Source organism: Lagenorhynchus albirostris, chromosome 5 (assembly GCF_949774975.1).
Source record: "Lagenorhynchus albirostris chromosome 5, mLagAlb1.1, whole genome shotgun sequence".
NCBI classification, from domain to species: Eukaryota; Metazoa; Chordata; class Mammalia; order Artiodactyla; family Delphinidae; genus Lagenorhynchus; species Lagenorhynchus albirostris.
In genome coordinates, this window is record NC_083099.1 from 63,418,389 (window position 1) to 63,435,527 (window position 17,139).

The 17,139-nt window shown below is 36.3% G+C and overlaps 1 protein-coding gene across 1 annotated transcript in view; it reads left to right on the plus strand.

Moving 5' to 3' along the window:
• Positions 1–17,139, plus strand: part of VPS8 (VPS8 subunit of CORVET complex) — a 300,882-nt gene that overhangs the window by 100,340 nt on the left and 183,403 nt on the right. Inside the window, exons 21-23 of the mRNA XM_060150214.1 lie at positions 3,580–3,626; positions 13,053–13,275; positions 16,437–16,526. Of these exons, the coding sequence (XP_060006197.1) occupies positions 3,580–3,626; positions 13,053–13,275; positions 16,437–16,526 (360 nt within the window). The remainder of the gene's footprint in view (positions 1–3,579; positions 3,627–13,052; positions 13,276–16,436; positions 16,527–17,139) is intronic.

Below are 17,139 nucleotides of genomic sequence, written 5' to 3' on the forward strand. Positions count from 1 at the left end.
AGCTCCTTTAAGCAGCGATCTGAATCCCCTCTCCTCGCGCACCAGGAAACAAAGAGGGAAGAAAAAGTCTCTTGCCTCTTCAGCAGGTCCAGACTTTTCCCCGGACTCCCTCCCGGCTAGGCGTGGCGCACTAACCCCTTCAGGCTGTGTTCATGCTGCCAGTCCTCTCCCTGCGATCCGACCGAAGCCCCGAGCCTCAGCTCCCAGCTCTTGCCCGCCCCGGCGGGTGAGCAGTCAAGCCTCTTGGGCTGGTGAGTGCCGGTCGGCACGGATCCTCTGTGCGGAAATCTCTCCGCTTTGCCCTCCGCACCCCGGTGGCTGTGCTCTCCTCCGTGGCTCCGAAGCTTACCCCCTCTGCCACCCGCAGTCTCCGCCCACGAAGGGGCTTTCTAGTGTGTGGAAACCTTTCCTCCTTCACAGCTCCCTCCCACTGGCGCAGGTCCCGTCCCTATCCTTTTGTCTCTGTTTTTTCTTTTTTCTTTTGCCCTACCCAGGTACGTGGGGAGTTTCTTGACTTTTGGGAGGTCTGAGGTCTTCTGCCAGCGTTCAGTGGGTGTTCTGTAGGAGTTGTTCCACGTGTAGATGTATTTCTGATGTATCTGTGGGGAGGAAGGTGATCTTCGCGTTTTACTCTTCCGCCATCTTCCTAAATTCCCTGTTTTAGTTTTCTTATTCAGGGATTCTAATTACACATACATTGATGCTTTCTCTTTCTCTTCCTCCCCCCTTCCTCCCTCTTTCCCTCTCAGCTTTCTCCCCCCAATTCTCTGCAAGCTGCATATCACCCATTACTGTGCTTACGATCTAATGAGGAAGTTAAAACACCATCTTTCTAAAGATCCCAGTGATATCCTAATTTATAAATAAAATAAAACTTTCATATCTTATTCATTCTCAATGCTGTATTAAACAGTGATGATCACTCCTTCCTTTTTAAAATTCTGTATCCTGTAGATATCTATGTTTGTGTGGTCTTCTGATTTTTAAACCTTTGTGACTGTTCCTGAGTTGGATTTTGTTTCCATCCTCTGACCATATCATAAATATTGGTCTTCCTCAAGATGTAATCCACTGTTCACTGATTTTTATCTTTATTATCCCTGAACAGTTTTATTCATATACAATATTTCCTTTCATGACTTAGAAGTGTGTAATTCTAACCCAGATGTTTCAGATTACTATATCCAGTTTCTTACTATTCAGTATCGAAGTAAAGATGTTCCTCAGAGCTATGACAGCCCAAACTATGTTTAGCTTCTTCCTTCTAACACCTCCTCCCATATTCCTTATTTCATTTCATGAAATCTTCATCCAGCCATCACTCAAACTAGAAATTTAGGAGCTTCTTAGACTCCTGCCTATGCCTTCCAACCCATAACCAATCTGTCACCAACCTCTACAGTTTTACTTTATAAACAGTGCTTGATTCTATCTGCTGTTTTTTATGCCTGCTCTCACTACCCTAGTTTGGTCTCCTGTTTCCATCTTGGACTACTATACTAGCCACCTATCTTCAGTCTTGGTTTTCCAGATCCTCCCATCATAGAATCAACAAAGTGATTTGTCTACATGTATTAATCTGATGGTTACACTCTCCATTATCCCTATAGTATATCCTTAGTACTTACTGCTAGGATAGGCACTTAATTCCTTATTTTATGCCTTTAATAATTCTACATATACTTTAATAATTTCTCCCTGATAATTATAATATTTGAAGTTTTCGGGGTCGCCCCTGCTGTTTGTAGTTTCTGCTGACATTAACTTATGGTATGTTATTTCATGAGGTGCTTTAAACTTTTTTATTTTGGGCACATCTTTTGGGGGCTTTATCAGGAGGTCTTATTTTGCCTGTTAAGCAAAGCACTGTTAAGCACTGTTAACTGTTAAACACTGTTTCTGGAATTTTTTTCTTTCAAGTGCTCCAGGAGTATCCTTTTTTAAGGATCACCTTTTGTGTTAATTTCTTGGCCTGATTATTCCCATACTAAGGAGATAGTGTAAATTCAAATCCCAAATCCACCTGTGGGCAGCATCTTGATTATAGATTCTTGGAGAGTGCAGATTTATCCCCACTGAGTCCAGGCAGAGACAGACAACCTTTCTTGTTAGCTTCCTATGCATATAGGCAGGTTTTTTTGTTTTTTGTTTTTTCTAATTGCCTTTCACTAAGGAGACACCTTTCAAGAATCCTGTTTTTAGAAGGATCTTTGCTTTACTTCCGTATGTTACAAGAATTAAGGCCTCAGTTTGTTTCTGGCATTAAAACCCAAGCTCTTATATGAACAACAAATTTATAGGACAGTCTCAGTGATGGCTCAGGGCTTATTGCTTTAGTTTGCAGTTCCTTTTTCAATTTTAAACCCTGGGTATTGCCCCTAGTTTTTGGGGAGCTCAGCTGTGTATTTTAAAGAGTGTTTGTTAAATTTCCTCAGTATTTCTAGGTTTTTTCTCTGCAGATTATTTGTCCCTCTATATGTATTCTCATTCAGGGTTGAGACTTTTCAAATCTATGGTTTTAGTTCCTGTTTTTGAAGTACCTAAGTAAGATTATAAATGTCGTCATGAGGAATATTGATAAATAAAGGAAGCAGGATGGATGGGCAGGGTTAGCCTTTTAGGATTATAGGTCCTTCTGCTTACTTCTCTCTCAGATAATAGTGGTTCCTCAGGTTTTGTTCTTTTTGTCAAAGAAGTGTTAGCATGTGGTATTCTCTTTCACATAATGTCTTCTCCCTCCTGATGGGATATTCTTTTGCCCAGAACCTAAGCCTTCCAGGATTTTTAAAAGGAAACCATTGCTCTTCAGCTAGCAGAAAATGAAAGAGTACTGCTGAAATCTAATGCTTGGGTACTTGACAAGTTCTAGTCATAATAAGCTACTGCTGCTCCCTCAAAGTGTTTCTCTTGAAAAAGGCCAAAATTATGGGTTGCCATTCATTTGATATGAGTCTATACATGATGAATTTAAAACAGTCAAAATGTTATGAAACTGAGAAATTAATCAACCTTAAAATAGCTGGTTTGGAGGATTGTGACAAAATATGGACAACCTTAATCACTTGAGCCACCAATGGGACCAACTATATTATATTATCAATTTGATATATTTTCTTTACAAAGTTGTGAGATAAATACATATTTTTCACGTAATGTTTCTTATAATGTTGTAAACTCTTTATAAACTTGTAATATCTACATAATATTTAAATAGCAAATTTACTTAACTGTTTTCCCATGTTGTGTATTTAATTTCAATGTCTTCCTCCCTTCCCCCTCCTTCTCCTCTTTCTTCTATTATAGAGCTGCAGTGAATACCTTAATGCATTAAATTTTTTTTCTTACTAAATGTATTTAGGATAAATTTCCAGATAGAATTACTGGGTAAAAGTGTTTTCACATTTTTAAGGCTTTTGACACAGAGTGCCAAATTGCTTACCAAAAGTATGGTACAAAGTTATATTCTCCCAACAATCTAACAGTATCTGAAGCAGACTACTTTCATTATGTGTTGTGTCTAACCAGGGGGCCATTGGACAGAGATGTGGTGCTGATGCTTTCTTTACGGTTTCTCTACAGGATATGGTGCCCATCATAGTTGATTACTGCCTTCTGCTGCAGCGAAAGTGAGTATACATTGCCTGTCAGGTTCAATTATTTTGAGTCCAAGTTGCCTCTTGCTTATATTATAGCAATAATTTACTACTATGAATTCTATGAATTTGACTCAGTAGGTTATTTTAAAAAATGAATTTACAGAAATTTGATTCTTTAAGAATTTTCAGTCCATTTACCTAATAAAATTAACTTGTCCAATATAGATTTATCATCTGTGTATTTATGTGGCAGGATAGTGGAGGTGAAGAGCATAGCAAAAGAACAATACTTAATCACTTAAAGATCTTAAAAGTGTATGATTCATGCATTATATATATATGCTCTTTTATGAACCATCACTAAAACACAGTATTTCATACCACTCAAAAAAGGAAAGATTTATTGTGCTTCTTTTTTAAGAGCCTCTTCATTTAAAGGAAATCACTGTAAATAAACTCTTGATTAGGGTCTGTTCATTTAAATAGTAACTACATAAATTAACCAACCTGTGCTAGTTCATAATTTTTCACACTTACAATAATAGTTAGCTTCCTACATGCCAGGTATTGTTCTAAGCACTTTAATTTATCTATTTTTTATAACAACTTATTTAATTTTTATAACAGTGAGGTAGGTATTATTGTTGTCTTCATTTTGCATAGGAGGTTCAAGAGGCAGTATGCGATGAAGTAACTTGCCAAAACTTGCTCACACTTTTTTTGAGGAGCAAAGGTGGGATTCTAATGCAGGCAGCCTAGCTCTTGGGTTCTTGCTCGTAACTACCAGATCGTATCGCTTTTTCAGTGGTGAACAGCTGTGAGGATCCAGTGCAGATACTCCCCAAACCCTCTACAACACTGTCTTGACTCCTGAATTTATGTCTATTCAGGTTGCCTAAATCATATAAGGTTGGATCATACTTAGAAAGTATCAGTGAAGGTTATCAAGAGGGCACTTATTTGCTATGTCAGACCTTCAATTAAATCACAAAGAGCTCTAGCTTCTGTTTACTTAGGGCTCAGATGCATTCCAGTGTTTTAGCTATAGTGTTACATGTAATTATCCAGTGAAATATGTTGTCTTCATGGTTGGGATGTTGTTGAAAACATGGTTTTATGTTACACATTGTCTTCTTTTTTTTTTTTTTTTTTTTTTTTTTTTTGCGGTACGCGGACCTCTCACTGTTGTTGCCTCTCCTGTTGCGGAGCACAGGCTCCGGATGCGCAGGCTCAGCGGCCATGGCTCACAGGCCCAGCCGCTCCGCGGCATGTGGGATCTTCCTGGACCGGGGCACGAACCCATGTCCCCTGCATCACCAGGTGGACTCTCAACCACTGCGCCACCAGGGAAGCCCCAACATTGTCTTCTTTATGAGGGCCCAAGGAAGAAATTTCTCTCAGGTGTTAGTACCAGAAATACTTTTGCATCTTCTGAACAGCTAACTCACTTTTAGCTGATGAACAGGGAATTGTAAAGCTAATTATTGTTTCCTGGAGAGCTAAGAGCCATGATATACTAACCTCACCCTAGTTCTTAACTTAGTTTTCTCTTCAGCTCATGTTTTACACTTACACTTCCTTGTTATTTGTCTTATATTTTTTAAAGCAGCCTCAATAGTTTATGGATCAGTTTTACATATTTTATTTCATTTAATCCTCATAATTACAGTGTAAGAGAGGTAAAGTTAAGGAAATTGAGATGTAGCGATATTTCTAATACTAATAAATGCTGGGACCAACCTAAATCTTCAAGTTGAGATAATATAAATGAGATAAAATAAAATATCTAAGAGATTAAATTTTGTTTAGAGTAAGAAAGCATATCTTTATAAAACAGATTATTTCTACCTAAATGGTACCTGGCACAGAGTAGCCTGATGGTTGAATTAATGAAGTAATTCTGCCTCTTGGTTTGCAGGGTGACTTGTGATCATTAACTTGAAATCTTGAATACTCTCACAGTGAGATAAAGTTGAAATGACCTGAGCAGTTGTAAGATGGATTATATAGGGAAAAAGAAAAAAAAAAGGGGGTTTTTTCTTTCAGAAATATTTTATGTTATTCTCCAAAATGTTAATGTTCCAGGGATAAGTTTTTCTTTTCTTATATGACTTGAAAAGGAAATATTTCCAACTTTATTTAATCTATTGACTGGCTGAGAATGAAGTAATTTCTTTATTAAATCAGAGCATCCAACATAGAAGACAAGATGTAGTCTAGATTATCACCAAATTAGAATCTATTTATTATTTCTTCATTTTTTATCAGTTTCTTTCTTTCCTTTAATTTTTCCTGACTCCTTAGCATGTTTTTTTCTGGGCTGTGTCTGAAATGAGTACAGTATTTGTTTTGGAGGTCTCAGAAATACCAGCAGTCATAGTATATCCCTGACTGCCAAGGGGAAGGGAGATCTCAAGGATCCTTTTCTGAGCTCTTCTTGGTCCTTTTCTCCTTCCTTCATCCAGTCATACACACGTACTCCTAGATCCAGGATTGGATATTTTTCCTGGACCATAGTGCAAATAGTATGGCTTCCTTCTCTCTTGACTGTTTCTGAAGGCTGAAGACCAGATTGTACTAGATCCTGCTTCTGCTTAGGAGAAGTTCCAACATGTGTGTTCTTACTCTCTTTCCCCTCCTGGTCTCTTTCCCCACTTTTTCTACTCTCTGGGTTCCAGTAGGGGCAGAAGGGACAGGGTAGTGTCCTCAGCAGTGTAAGAAAGTTTGAGGCTGTGGAACTAGGCATTGGGTCACATGTTCCCTTTTGTGTTCTAGATTCTGTGCTCTTGTGCTTGCTTACTTCTCATCATACTGGCTTTTCTTTTTCATCATAATGTTAAGATTCTATATATGGGCCTGAGCTTATGAGTAAAGAGGTCAAATAGGCCATTTGATCAACTTTGATTCTTTGTGTCTAGGTCATCTTTCAATTTCCTTCCATTGCAAACGTGCAATGATTAAAGATTTATTAGATATAAAAATTCTGTGTTTCTTAAATACTTCAGTGTAATCACACTTAAAAATAGAGTTAAAATTTTTCTTAGAGTTTCCATAGATAATAAGATTAAAAATGATCAATTCCCTAGACTCAATTGAAGCAGAGGGATTTAAAAATTATGTAACTTAATTCCGGTATGATCTTTCTCCCTAAGCTGGACACTCTCTTTATGCCATTTCTTTGACAATTGGTTCTATTTGCATCTAGAATCTTCTCTTCTACATTCCCAAATTTTCAAAATATTTGTGATGTTGAGATTGCTTTTAAGAATGCTCAGATTGTGCATAACACAGATACTGTCTTAAAAAAAAAAGATTTACCTGGAACAAAATGTAGAGCATAAACAAAGATAAAAACTTAGAAAATATGAGAGGAGAATAGAAAAGAAGCTTCAACATATACCTGACCATTGTTCCAAAATTAAAGACTAGAGAACATGGCTAATAATTTTCCTGAATTAAAGGAAGACAGAAATTATCAGAAAGAAAACTCTTGGTGCACAACAGAACAAATCATAACAAGCCTACACCTATGAGTTTGACTATACTAAGAGTGACAGTGGCATAGCATTGCATACTGCACTGAGCGTCTCACATAGGAGTTCTGCTTCTAGCAATGGCAATGAGGACAGCTGGGAAATCTGGATAATTTGTTAACAAAATTTATATGAAAGCGTCGGAGAGCTACCAAGGGGATGAGGATCTGTGGTACCAAGATCCAGGCAGAGGAGAGAGGCACAGAAGCTGGCTCTTCCTGTTGAGATAATTGCCAACTCTGAAAAATGGCAGCTGAGGGGTTGAGAAGCTGAGCAAAACTTGAGAGCAATTCGTGATGTTGCTGCAGTTGAGTTCAAGGATCACACAAGAAGAGGGGCGCTGAATACTCCAGGCTTTTGATTGAGCTGTGAAGAGCTACACCCTAAGAATAATGCTGAATTAGAACACATGTAGGTTCATCATGGTTAAACTGCTGAAAACTAAAGACAAAAAACCTTTAATGTCATTATGAAAGAAAAAAAACCCTTCAAAATGGTAACAATTAACCTTACAGCTTACTTCTAAACAGAAATAATGGAACCAAAGACAACAGAATTGTGAAAGGACAGAAAGAAAACATCTATTAATATAGAATTCTATATACAACAAAAATACCTTTTGAAAATGATATAGAAATATATTCTAAGAAACATAAACTGAGAGAATTCATCATTAGCAGACCTGCACTAAAAAAATAACAAAAGTTGTTCTTTAGATAAAAGGAAAATGATTGAGGTGGAAAAGCTAATATGTGGGTAAGTGAATATAGAATATAATCAATATATGTGAGGATTGAATAAAACATGAAGAAAAATGAAGAGAAAAATATATGAAAACAATACTACATAATTGGAGAAAAGGGTAATAAATAAGGTTAAAATGTTCTAAAGTCCTTGCACTGTCTAGAAGGTGGTAAATTTATTAATTTATATTATAATTTAATAATTTGAAGATGCAGATTGTAATCTCTAAACCCATACTTAGTATATAATAGTAAAAACATATATAACTAACAAGGTAATAAATGGTGTCATGATTAAAAATACAATTTAAAAAAGTCAAAAGGAGCAAAAGGAATTAAGAATAGTTAAGACAAGGAGAAAAAATAAATGATAAATTTAAAAATATATCAGTAATTACATTAAATAGCAAACAACTAAAACAAACAAACAAAACATAATCTAGTACTCAGCCAATTTCAAGTAACTTCTTCCACTTCTAGGGTGGTCACTTAGACACTCAATACTGGCCTCCAGATACCTTTTATATTAATATTTTCTGATTGAGTACATTGGTTTTATAGTCAGTCGTCTTATTTTCGTATATTATACTGTCTCTTATGAGGGTTAAATTATAAACACAGTACATACTCTGAAATTAATTTTAACTCAATACCACAACCATTATTATACTATGATCACTGTTACCTCTGTATCATAAGTTATAGAATTTCATACCCAGCAGTAATATTATATTACTAGGATATATATGTATTTCTATTCATATGTAAGAATTCTTTTATAACGTAAAATCCTTTTTACTATGGCAGGAACCACACTGCTTTTTCTCTGTAGGGCATACTGATCAGTGTGTAATGGACATCTTTTTTGGTTAAAATTTGGCTTTATTATCTTTCTGTGAATCTTTTAAAATCAGAAATGATAGGAAATTCTGTTTCTGAAGATCTACCTTTATTTTCATAATTTGGTCTCTGCTCACACAATTTCATTTCAATTTGGTAGTGCATATATATTTTTTCAGTACTAGAAAAAGATATAAAATATCTCAAGGGTTTTTGTAGGATATTTAATGATTTGTCATTTTGCTTATACAACAGTAGCCATAATTTCAGTTTATTTTGAAAATAGGTCCAGAGTTTACTTGAACTATAATCATAATTTTGAACATTGTTTAAAAATAAGTGCTTAAATGCTATGTTATTATGAATTGTATCTCAAAGCCATTATAAAACAAAATAGGTGCTGTATGTAGATGATCTTGACCACTTCAAGCTTATATCACTGTAAGCAGATATCCAAAAAGAAGGCATTATTCAGATAACTTGAATTATATATAAAATCTGAACCAAAAATATTTCTCTTAAATCTAAAGTGAGCCTGAAGTGGCCTTTTGATAGCCAGAGTATTTGTTTAACCTTGTTCAACATCAGGATTATTATTTGTGAAACAGAAAGATTTTAATTATCAGCCATGGTTGAGGAACTTAATGTTTTGAGTTTTCTCATCATTTTCTTGGTAACTGCAAGTTAAAATTCTAAACATCAAAGCTAGGTGAAAAATGGGGCCATGCCTTTTTATTTTATCTAACTGCTATGTTGAGATATAATTCACATACCATAAAATTCACCATTTTAAAGAGTATGGTAGTTTTCAGTATATTCACAGAGTTTAATTAAGCCATGTCTTTTTAAAGGAAATATTTACAAACTGATACTTGTATCAGGAAACAGAGCATTTTGAACATAATTTCTTGAAGATCATTTGAACTTTTTTTTTTGAGCAGTGAAATAACTTTCATTTTGCACACAATTCAGCATCTATGATAGTAGCCAGACATGTAACAGGTTCTCAATAAATTTTAATTAAATAAGTGAAATTTGGTAAAAAAAAAAAAAAAGTGGATTGTCTGTAAAGGTCATATTTTCCAGGTCATATGGAGCCCTTTTTTTTTTTTTAACTTTTTATTTTATATTGGAGTTCAGGTGATTAAAAATGTTGTGTTAGTTTCAGGTGTATTTACATCTTTTCATATGTATTTACATGTATCTATTCTTTTGAACTTTGTTTTTAATTTTATAAATAAAGAGGCCAGCCGAAATCAACTTTGGATTTATTAAATCTCACTCATATGTAGTGGGGGGTTGTTTATTTGGTTCTGGTTTTATATTTAGTGTACAGGCAAGTGTTAGGATTGATGCTCTTGCTCCCTTCAGACAGTCTCTGAATTTGTAATTATCTCATAATCAAAGCTGAGTTCTTCACATTTTATAATTGTAAAATTGATAGTGCAAAAAGTAAATTTGGTCATTTTTTCTATCAATTTGAAGTTATGTATGATAAACTCCAAATAATGTCTTTAATATGAGTATTAATATAAGGTGAAGTTATGTAGAAGACCTTTTTGTTGGCCCTCTGTTATTCAGAATGGATTTTTCTATTATACTGGTTATAAGGAGGCTAAGCTTGAAGAGATAAACATCAGTTTTGACATTAGCCGTTCCAGGAAACAAAGTCAGCACCCTGGAATATAATGCCTAAGTACAGAAAGAAACACAAGAGCCAAAACCTTTTTTTTTTTGTATGTACTTTTTCTTTTTCCCTCCTTCTCTGTTGATCTAATAAATATTTTCCCAGAATGACGAGAACATGTCTTAAAATTTTGTTTTAGTTTTATTTTAAGGTAGAGATGCAGATAGGAGTTGCTGAGTTATATTTTTCTTGCTTCTTTATTATAGCCTCTTACTGGTTAAGAAAGAAGCATATAGTTTTGCCATTAATCTTACCCGCATTGCATGCTGTAGTTTGTCACAGGAGTGCCTTGTTTGTCAACTTTTATGCTTTCTTTACTGAATTTGTAGCTCTTTAGTTTTCCTCTCCAGGGCTTTTTTGTGCTGAATTGAAATATATAATTATCTTTCCTAGCATGTTGTTTTTAACAACACATTACAGGGTGCAAGGGCTAGCAAATATGACATTTTCTTTAAGTTCATAAGAGTTACTTTGTTACTCTTATTTTATCTTTCTTACAGTAAGGCTTCATTAATCTCAGTTCCTTTTGCTTGGCTAGTAATTGGTAATCACAAAAATGTAATGGACTGTCAGGCTTCCCTGGTGGCGCAGTGGTTGAGAGTCTGCCTGCCGATGCAGGCGACACCCGGTCCGGGAAGATCCCACATGCCGTGGAGTGGCTGGGCCCGTGAGCCATGGCCGCTGAGCCTGCGCATCCGGAGCCTGTGCTCCGCAACGGGAGAGGCCACAACAGTGAGAGGCCCGCATACCTTAAAAAAAAAAAAAAAAGTAAGGGACTGTTGATTACAATGAAACTAACATGAAAAATACTCTGATAAATATAAAGCAAGGGGGAAAATGATGCAAGAATTACACTTGTGGATATGAGAAAAAAATAAATGGATATGGATTTCCCCCCAGGATATTGCAAATACTGTTTATTGAAAAGCAACATGGGGTTCTATGCAGTTGTAGCCAGTCCGTTTATCATTGGTCCCCCTTCCAGGACTTCAGATGAGGCAAGACCCCATCCCATTGCTTTCAGAGTCTTCCTTGTCCTTTTTGTGGAACTTGTCATGAAAAATCACACCTGTGGATGAACCATCTACCACTTTTCACAATTGACATGATGCACATATATAGGGATTATACATTTAGCAAATAAATAATCAGTCAATCCTAACAGGTAAGTAGAATTAGCACAGTTTTTGTATTTGAAAAAAGAATTAAAGAATCAGTGAATGATATAAGTCAATACACTGTGTAAATGGAAACATGGAAAACATTTAATTTTGCCAGTCATCAAAGAATTGAAAACAATGATGTTGTTTAATTTATATATTAAACTATATGGAAAAAAACTAAAGACAATTGTCTGTTGAAACTGTTGAAATTATACATTACTGATGGCTGTGTAAATTGGTGCTATGATGATTTTCGAAGGTAATTTAGTAATACATTTTATGTGCCACAAAATTTTTTGTATCTTCTGACTTTAAATAAATTTCTAAAAGTAGAATGACTAAGGAATTAAGCCCCCAAATGGAAAGACTATATACGTAGATGTTCATTTTGGCCTCACTCATAATAGTGAAATAGTGGAAATAAGTGATACATTACAGGAATAGTTAAATAAATTGTGATGTTTCAGCATATTGAAACATTGTGTTTAGACAAAATAGTAATTTTAAAGAGTTAAGTAGCAGCTTAGGACAATGCTTATATAATATTGGGTGAAAACAAAATTCAGATTATGTCTATGGTGAATAGAACTCAAATTATTTCTGGACTCTTTGCAAAAGAAATACAAAATAAATAAAACACAGTTATTGAGTGTGGTAGCATTTGATTAATTACAGTTTTTTTTTTTTTTTTTTTTTTGCGGTACACGGGCCTCTCACTGTTGTGGCCTCTCCAGTTGTGGAGCACAGGCTCTGGATGTGCAGGCTCAGCGGCCATGGCTCACGGGCCCAGCCGCTCCGCAGCATGTGGGATCTTCCCGGACCGGGGCACGAACCCATGTCCCCTGCATCAGCAGGCGGACTCTCAACCACTGCGCCACCAGGGAAGCCCAATTACAGTTTTTTTTGTTTCTGCAATAAAATAGTTTTCAGACATATTTTTAAAACATTGAACATTTTCTTCTTCCTCTCCCATCAATAATCACTACCTAAACCCTTTGGGAAGCAAGGGGCAAGAACTAGATAAAGAAGCAGATTGGCCTTGCAGATCAGATGGGAATATTTAGATACCAGGAAAGAGGAAAGGATAAATTGTGAATAGTCCATTTAATTTTTTTTTTACTTCATCATAGTCTCCGTACTACCTGCTCCCATATCAATGTTGTCTTTAAGCAGCAGTGTGCCATAATGGATTCAGCACAGGGTTTAGGTCAGAAGGCTGATGCAGTTCTGAATCTATCACTTGTTAGCTAACTGATTTTCAGCAAATAATTTAACTTATTCAACATTTTTTATTTGTAAAAAGTATTGGGTGAATTAAGATAGTATATATAAGAGATTTTTCAAAATATAAAGCTCTTTGCAAATATTGTTACTATTTTTAATAAACTTGCACGTAAGTTGAAATAGGAAAAAGATGAGATATACTTAGTAGACTGAATTTAATGGGTGTTTGGAATGTTCCTAAAAGTATTTTTCCCCGTTCGTTGCAGGGATCTTTTATTTAGCCAGGTGTATGACAAATTAAGTGAGAATTCAGTGGCCAAAGGAGTGTTTTTGGAGTGCCTTGAACCATATATTTTAAGTGATAAATTGGTGGGGATCACACCCCAGGTAATGAAAGACTTGATTGTTCATTTCCAAGATAAAAAATTGATGGAAAATGTGGAAGCCCTCATTGTACATATGGATATCACCAGCCTAGACATTCAGCAGGTGAGTTTATAGGCAGTCTACTAATTTATGGAATAAACATCATTCCTTTATTGAATATATTTATCTGACTCATCGGGCCTTACTTTGTCTTTCATCAACCCTAATTATTTTTTAGCACTTTTTGGTAAGAGGTCTCATAAACTTATATTTGTCAATATATTTCTTAGGAGTGCTCTTTACTTAAAGCTAGATTAGGAACTCCTGCAAGCCAGTAGTCTTCGGTTTCCTTGACATTCCCCAGAGCTCTTAGCATAGGGTTTATATTTGGTAGTTGCTCAGCAAATGCTTATTGGCCTATCCTTCTTCACCAGTTTGTTTGTTCACTACTACAGTTTTCATCCTGCAAGTGAATTTCAACTATAAGCACTTCCACGTGAAAAATAGAATATTTTTACTTTTAAGTGTATGATGCCATTTTTTTTGAAAAGCTAGTTTATATGTTCAGAGTTGATAACTTTCATACATTAAGTTTTGAAATGCAGAGCATAGTATAAGAAGCAAACTTTAGGACATCTTAGCATGATCAGCCAGCTCATTGATAATATACCTCCAGTATATCTGAGGTCTCCACAATAAGTTTTAAGTCCTTAATTGAGGAGCAATATGTATCTGACCTAAGACACTTCACTCTTAACTCTTCATTTAACTCTTCAGTCCTAATGCTGAGCAAAGGCACAAAGGTACCAAGGTGCTGAGCCCTATTGAACTAGAGTACGGTGGCTTACAAACTTAGAAGGATCGTTTTTTGTTTGTTTGTTTTTAATGTGCAAAATCACATGGAAATGAAGGGTTTGGAAAATGTTTATTGTTTTCTTCATGGAAGCTCTTTATGAATGGCTGTAAGTTTGCAAAGGCCAGGTCCTCTTTACATATGCCTTTCTGTCATGTGGGTAATTTGGCGTAATCTTCATGTCTGACAATAGGTCTGATGATGTGAGAGCATATGTTATCAATCTAGCTTTATTTACCTATCACTGATATAAGAGAAATTTATAATTTCTTCTCCTTCCAACATTTTTAGCTTTTTCTCCAACACTAGGTAAATATTCTCTGCTCTTTTTCATGTTAAAACAACGGTTTAAACCAATCTCCCCATCAGATTCCCTTCTCTCCGTATCAAGCCTTCCCCTCCTTCCCCTTTGGCTACTGCCATATCACATTTCCCACTTGCAGCCAGATCCCTCCCTTCCTCCCTCCCTCCCTCCCTCCTTTCTTCCTTCTTTCCTTCCTCCACCCCTTTCCCTCTTTCTTTCCCACATTTCTTGAAAGCATTCTCTAGGTTGCTTCTTCCATTTCATTCACATCCTAATAATTCTTCAGCTTTACTTTCACTAGAGTCTGTAATGACCTCCAATGCTTTAGTGACCCTGGTGGACAAGGCTTATCATAAGGCTTACATTAGCAAAAAAAAGTTTGACAATAAACAGACAAACAAGTAAACAAGCCAGAAATATCGAAAACAAGTATGTTAAAAGTCAAACAGGCAGTATGATAAAGAGAGAATGAGAGGCTATCTTAGATGGGTCAGTTATAGAAAACCAAGAAAGTAACACTGAGTCTGATCAAATCTGGAATCTGAATGACAAGAAGGAATCAGTAGTGCAAAAATCTTGGAGGAGAAGATTGTTACAGGTAAAAACAACAGCTAATGCAAAAAAAAAAAAAAGATATGTGTTGGGTGCTAAAAGTTACAGATAAAAGGCAAACAGCTTGGTTGAAAGAGAGAGGTAGCCCTTTCAGGGCAAGGTACAGATTTTTCCTTTTTATTCTGAGTGCTATGGGAAATCATTAAAAGGTTTTAAGTGAGATCACTCTGATTTGCCTATAGATAACAGAATGAGGGGTGGGGGCCAAGTACAGAAGAAGCAAGGAGATTGGTTAAGAGCTGGTCCAGGAGGTAGTCCTGGCCAGAGATGATAATGGTGAGATGGAGGGAGATGGCCTGACTTTGGATACATTTTGGAGGTAGAACTGATTTGCTGATGAATTGGACCTAAAGGTGTGGAAAGAGAGAATTTAAGGCTGTTGCCTAATTTTTTGGCTTGAAAAACAAGGTGGATAGTGATTCCTTTAAGAAGATTGGAAGACTGGGGTAGGTCTAAGTTTGGGAGACAAAATCAGGAGTTGTATTTTGCCATTTTATTTTGATAGCTACTAGACATTAGGTGAAGATATCAAGTCAATGGTTGGATATATCGGTCAGAGGAGAGGTTAGGGCTGAAGCTGTAAAGAGATGTATGATCATGGCACTGGCTGAGAGGGCGGAAAGTGAGAAAAGAGAAGAGGTCCCAGAACATGCTGTTGTCTAGAAGGACTCTCCCATGACACCTCACTTCCATTTTCCCTCAGACTAGTAGTTTGTTTTCCCTTTGGCTATTCCTTATCATTATCCTTTGTTGACCTCTACTCTTCCACTTCGGTCTTCTCCTGTCACTCAGTAGTATAATATAGCTCTCGTAGGAACAGTATATAGGGTGCTCTATACTTAAGTCATCTCTATTCCTCATCCTTACTGCTCCTTCTGCCTGCAGAGCCCCTAGTTTCCACATCGGCTTTTGGCTCACATACATGTATCCGTTAGGTCCTAACTTAAATATTGCTCCCTCAGGCATGACCTTCTGAATACTCCAGACCAAGTCAAGTTCCTTTATAGACTTACCACATTTGTAAATGAACTATTTGTGTAATTGAGTATCTTCCCCAAGTCATAATTCACGCACCATTTTGTGCCCCTTCTTTTGGTGAGTGTCCAGGATGAATGGAAGTTCTGTCAGGGTAGAGAATAGTTCTGGGTTTGTCTTACCTATCACTTTATCCCCAGTGCCTAGGAGAGGACCTGAATATAGATGTTCAGTAAATATTTGTAGAACTAGTGACCAAAGGTAAGATGGATATGGAAAGGGGGAGGATAGAGAAGAAATAAAATCAGACATTGGAGGATGTTTAAAAGTAGCTACTGTACTGTTGAAAGTAACATTGAACCTACAACAGCTCTTACCCTGGCACTGTGTTTGAGTACTTCCATTTCAGTTTTTTTCAGAGAAGGAATAAGAAAAATTAGGAAAGAGAATTTAAGATCTTCCCCATTCTTAAAGCTTTGAGGAAAGTAATTGGTGAGATTTGCTCAATTGTGTGAACCAAGCAACTTTTCCTTTTTACAGGTAGTTCTCATGTGTTGGGAAAATCGGCTATACGATGCTATGATTTATGTCTACAACAGAGGCATGAATGAATTTATTAGTCCAATGGAGGTAAGATACATTCTAACTTATATGCATATTTAATACTGTCTATTAATGTTTTTTCTCTTCTCTCCATTTGCTTTGAATAGTTTGTTTTCATCCAATCACTTTAAAATTTCTTGTATGAGCTATTTGTAATGAGGTGGATAGACCTAGAGTCTGTCATACAGAGTGAAGTAAGTCAGAAAGAAAAAGACAAATACCGTATGCTAACACATATATATGGAATTTAAGAAAAAAAAATGTCATGAAGAACCTAAGGGTAAGGCAGGAATAAAGACGCAGACCTCCTAGAGAACGGACTTGAGGTTATGGGGAGGGGGAAGGGTGAGCTGTGACAGGGCGAGAGAGAGTCATGGACATATACACACTAACAAACGTGGTAAGGTAGATAGCTAGTTGGAAGCAGCCGCATGGCTCAGGGAGATTGGCTTGGTGCTTTGTGACAGCCTGGAGGGGTGGGATAGGGAGGGTGGGAGGGAGGGAGACGCAAGAGGGAAGAGATATGGGAACATATGTATATGTATAACTGATTCACTTTGTTATAAAGCAGAAACTAACACACCCTTGTAAAGCAATATACCCCAATAAAGATGTTAAAAGAAAAAAAAAATTTCTTGTA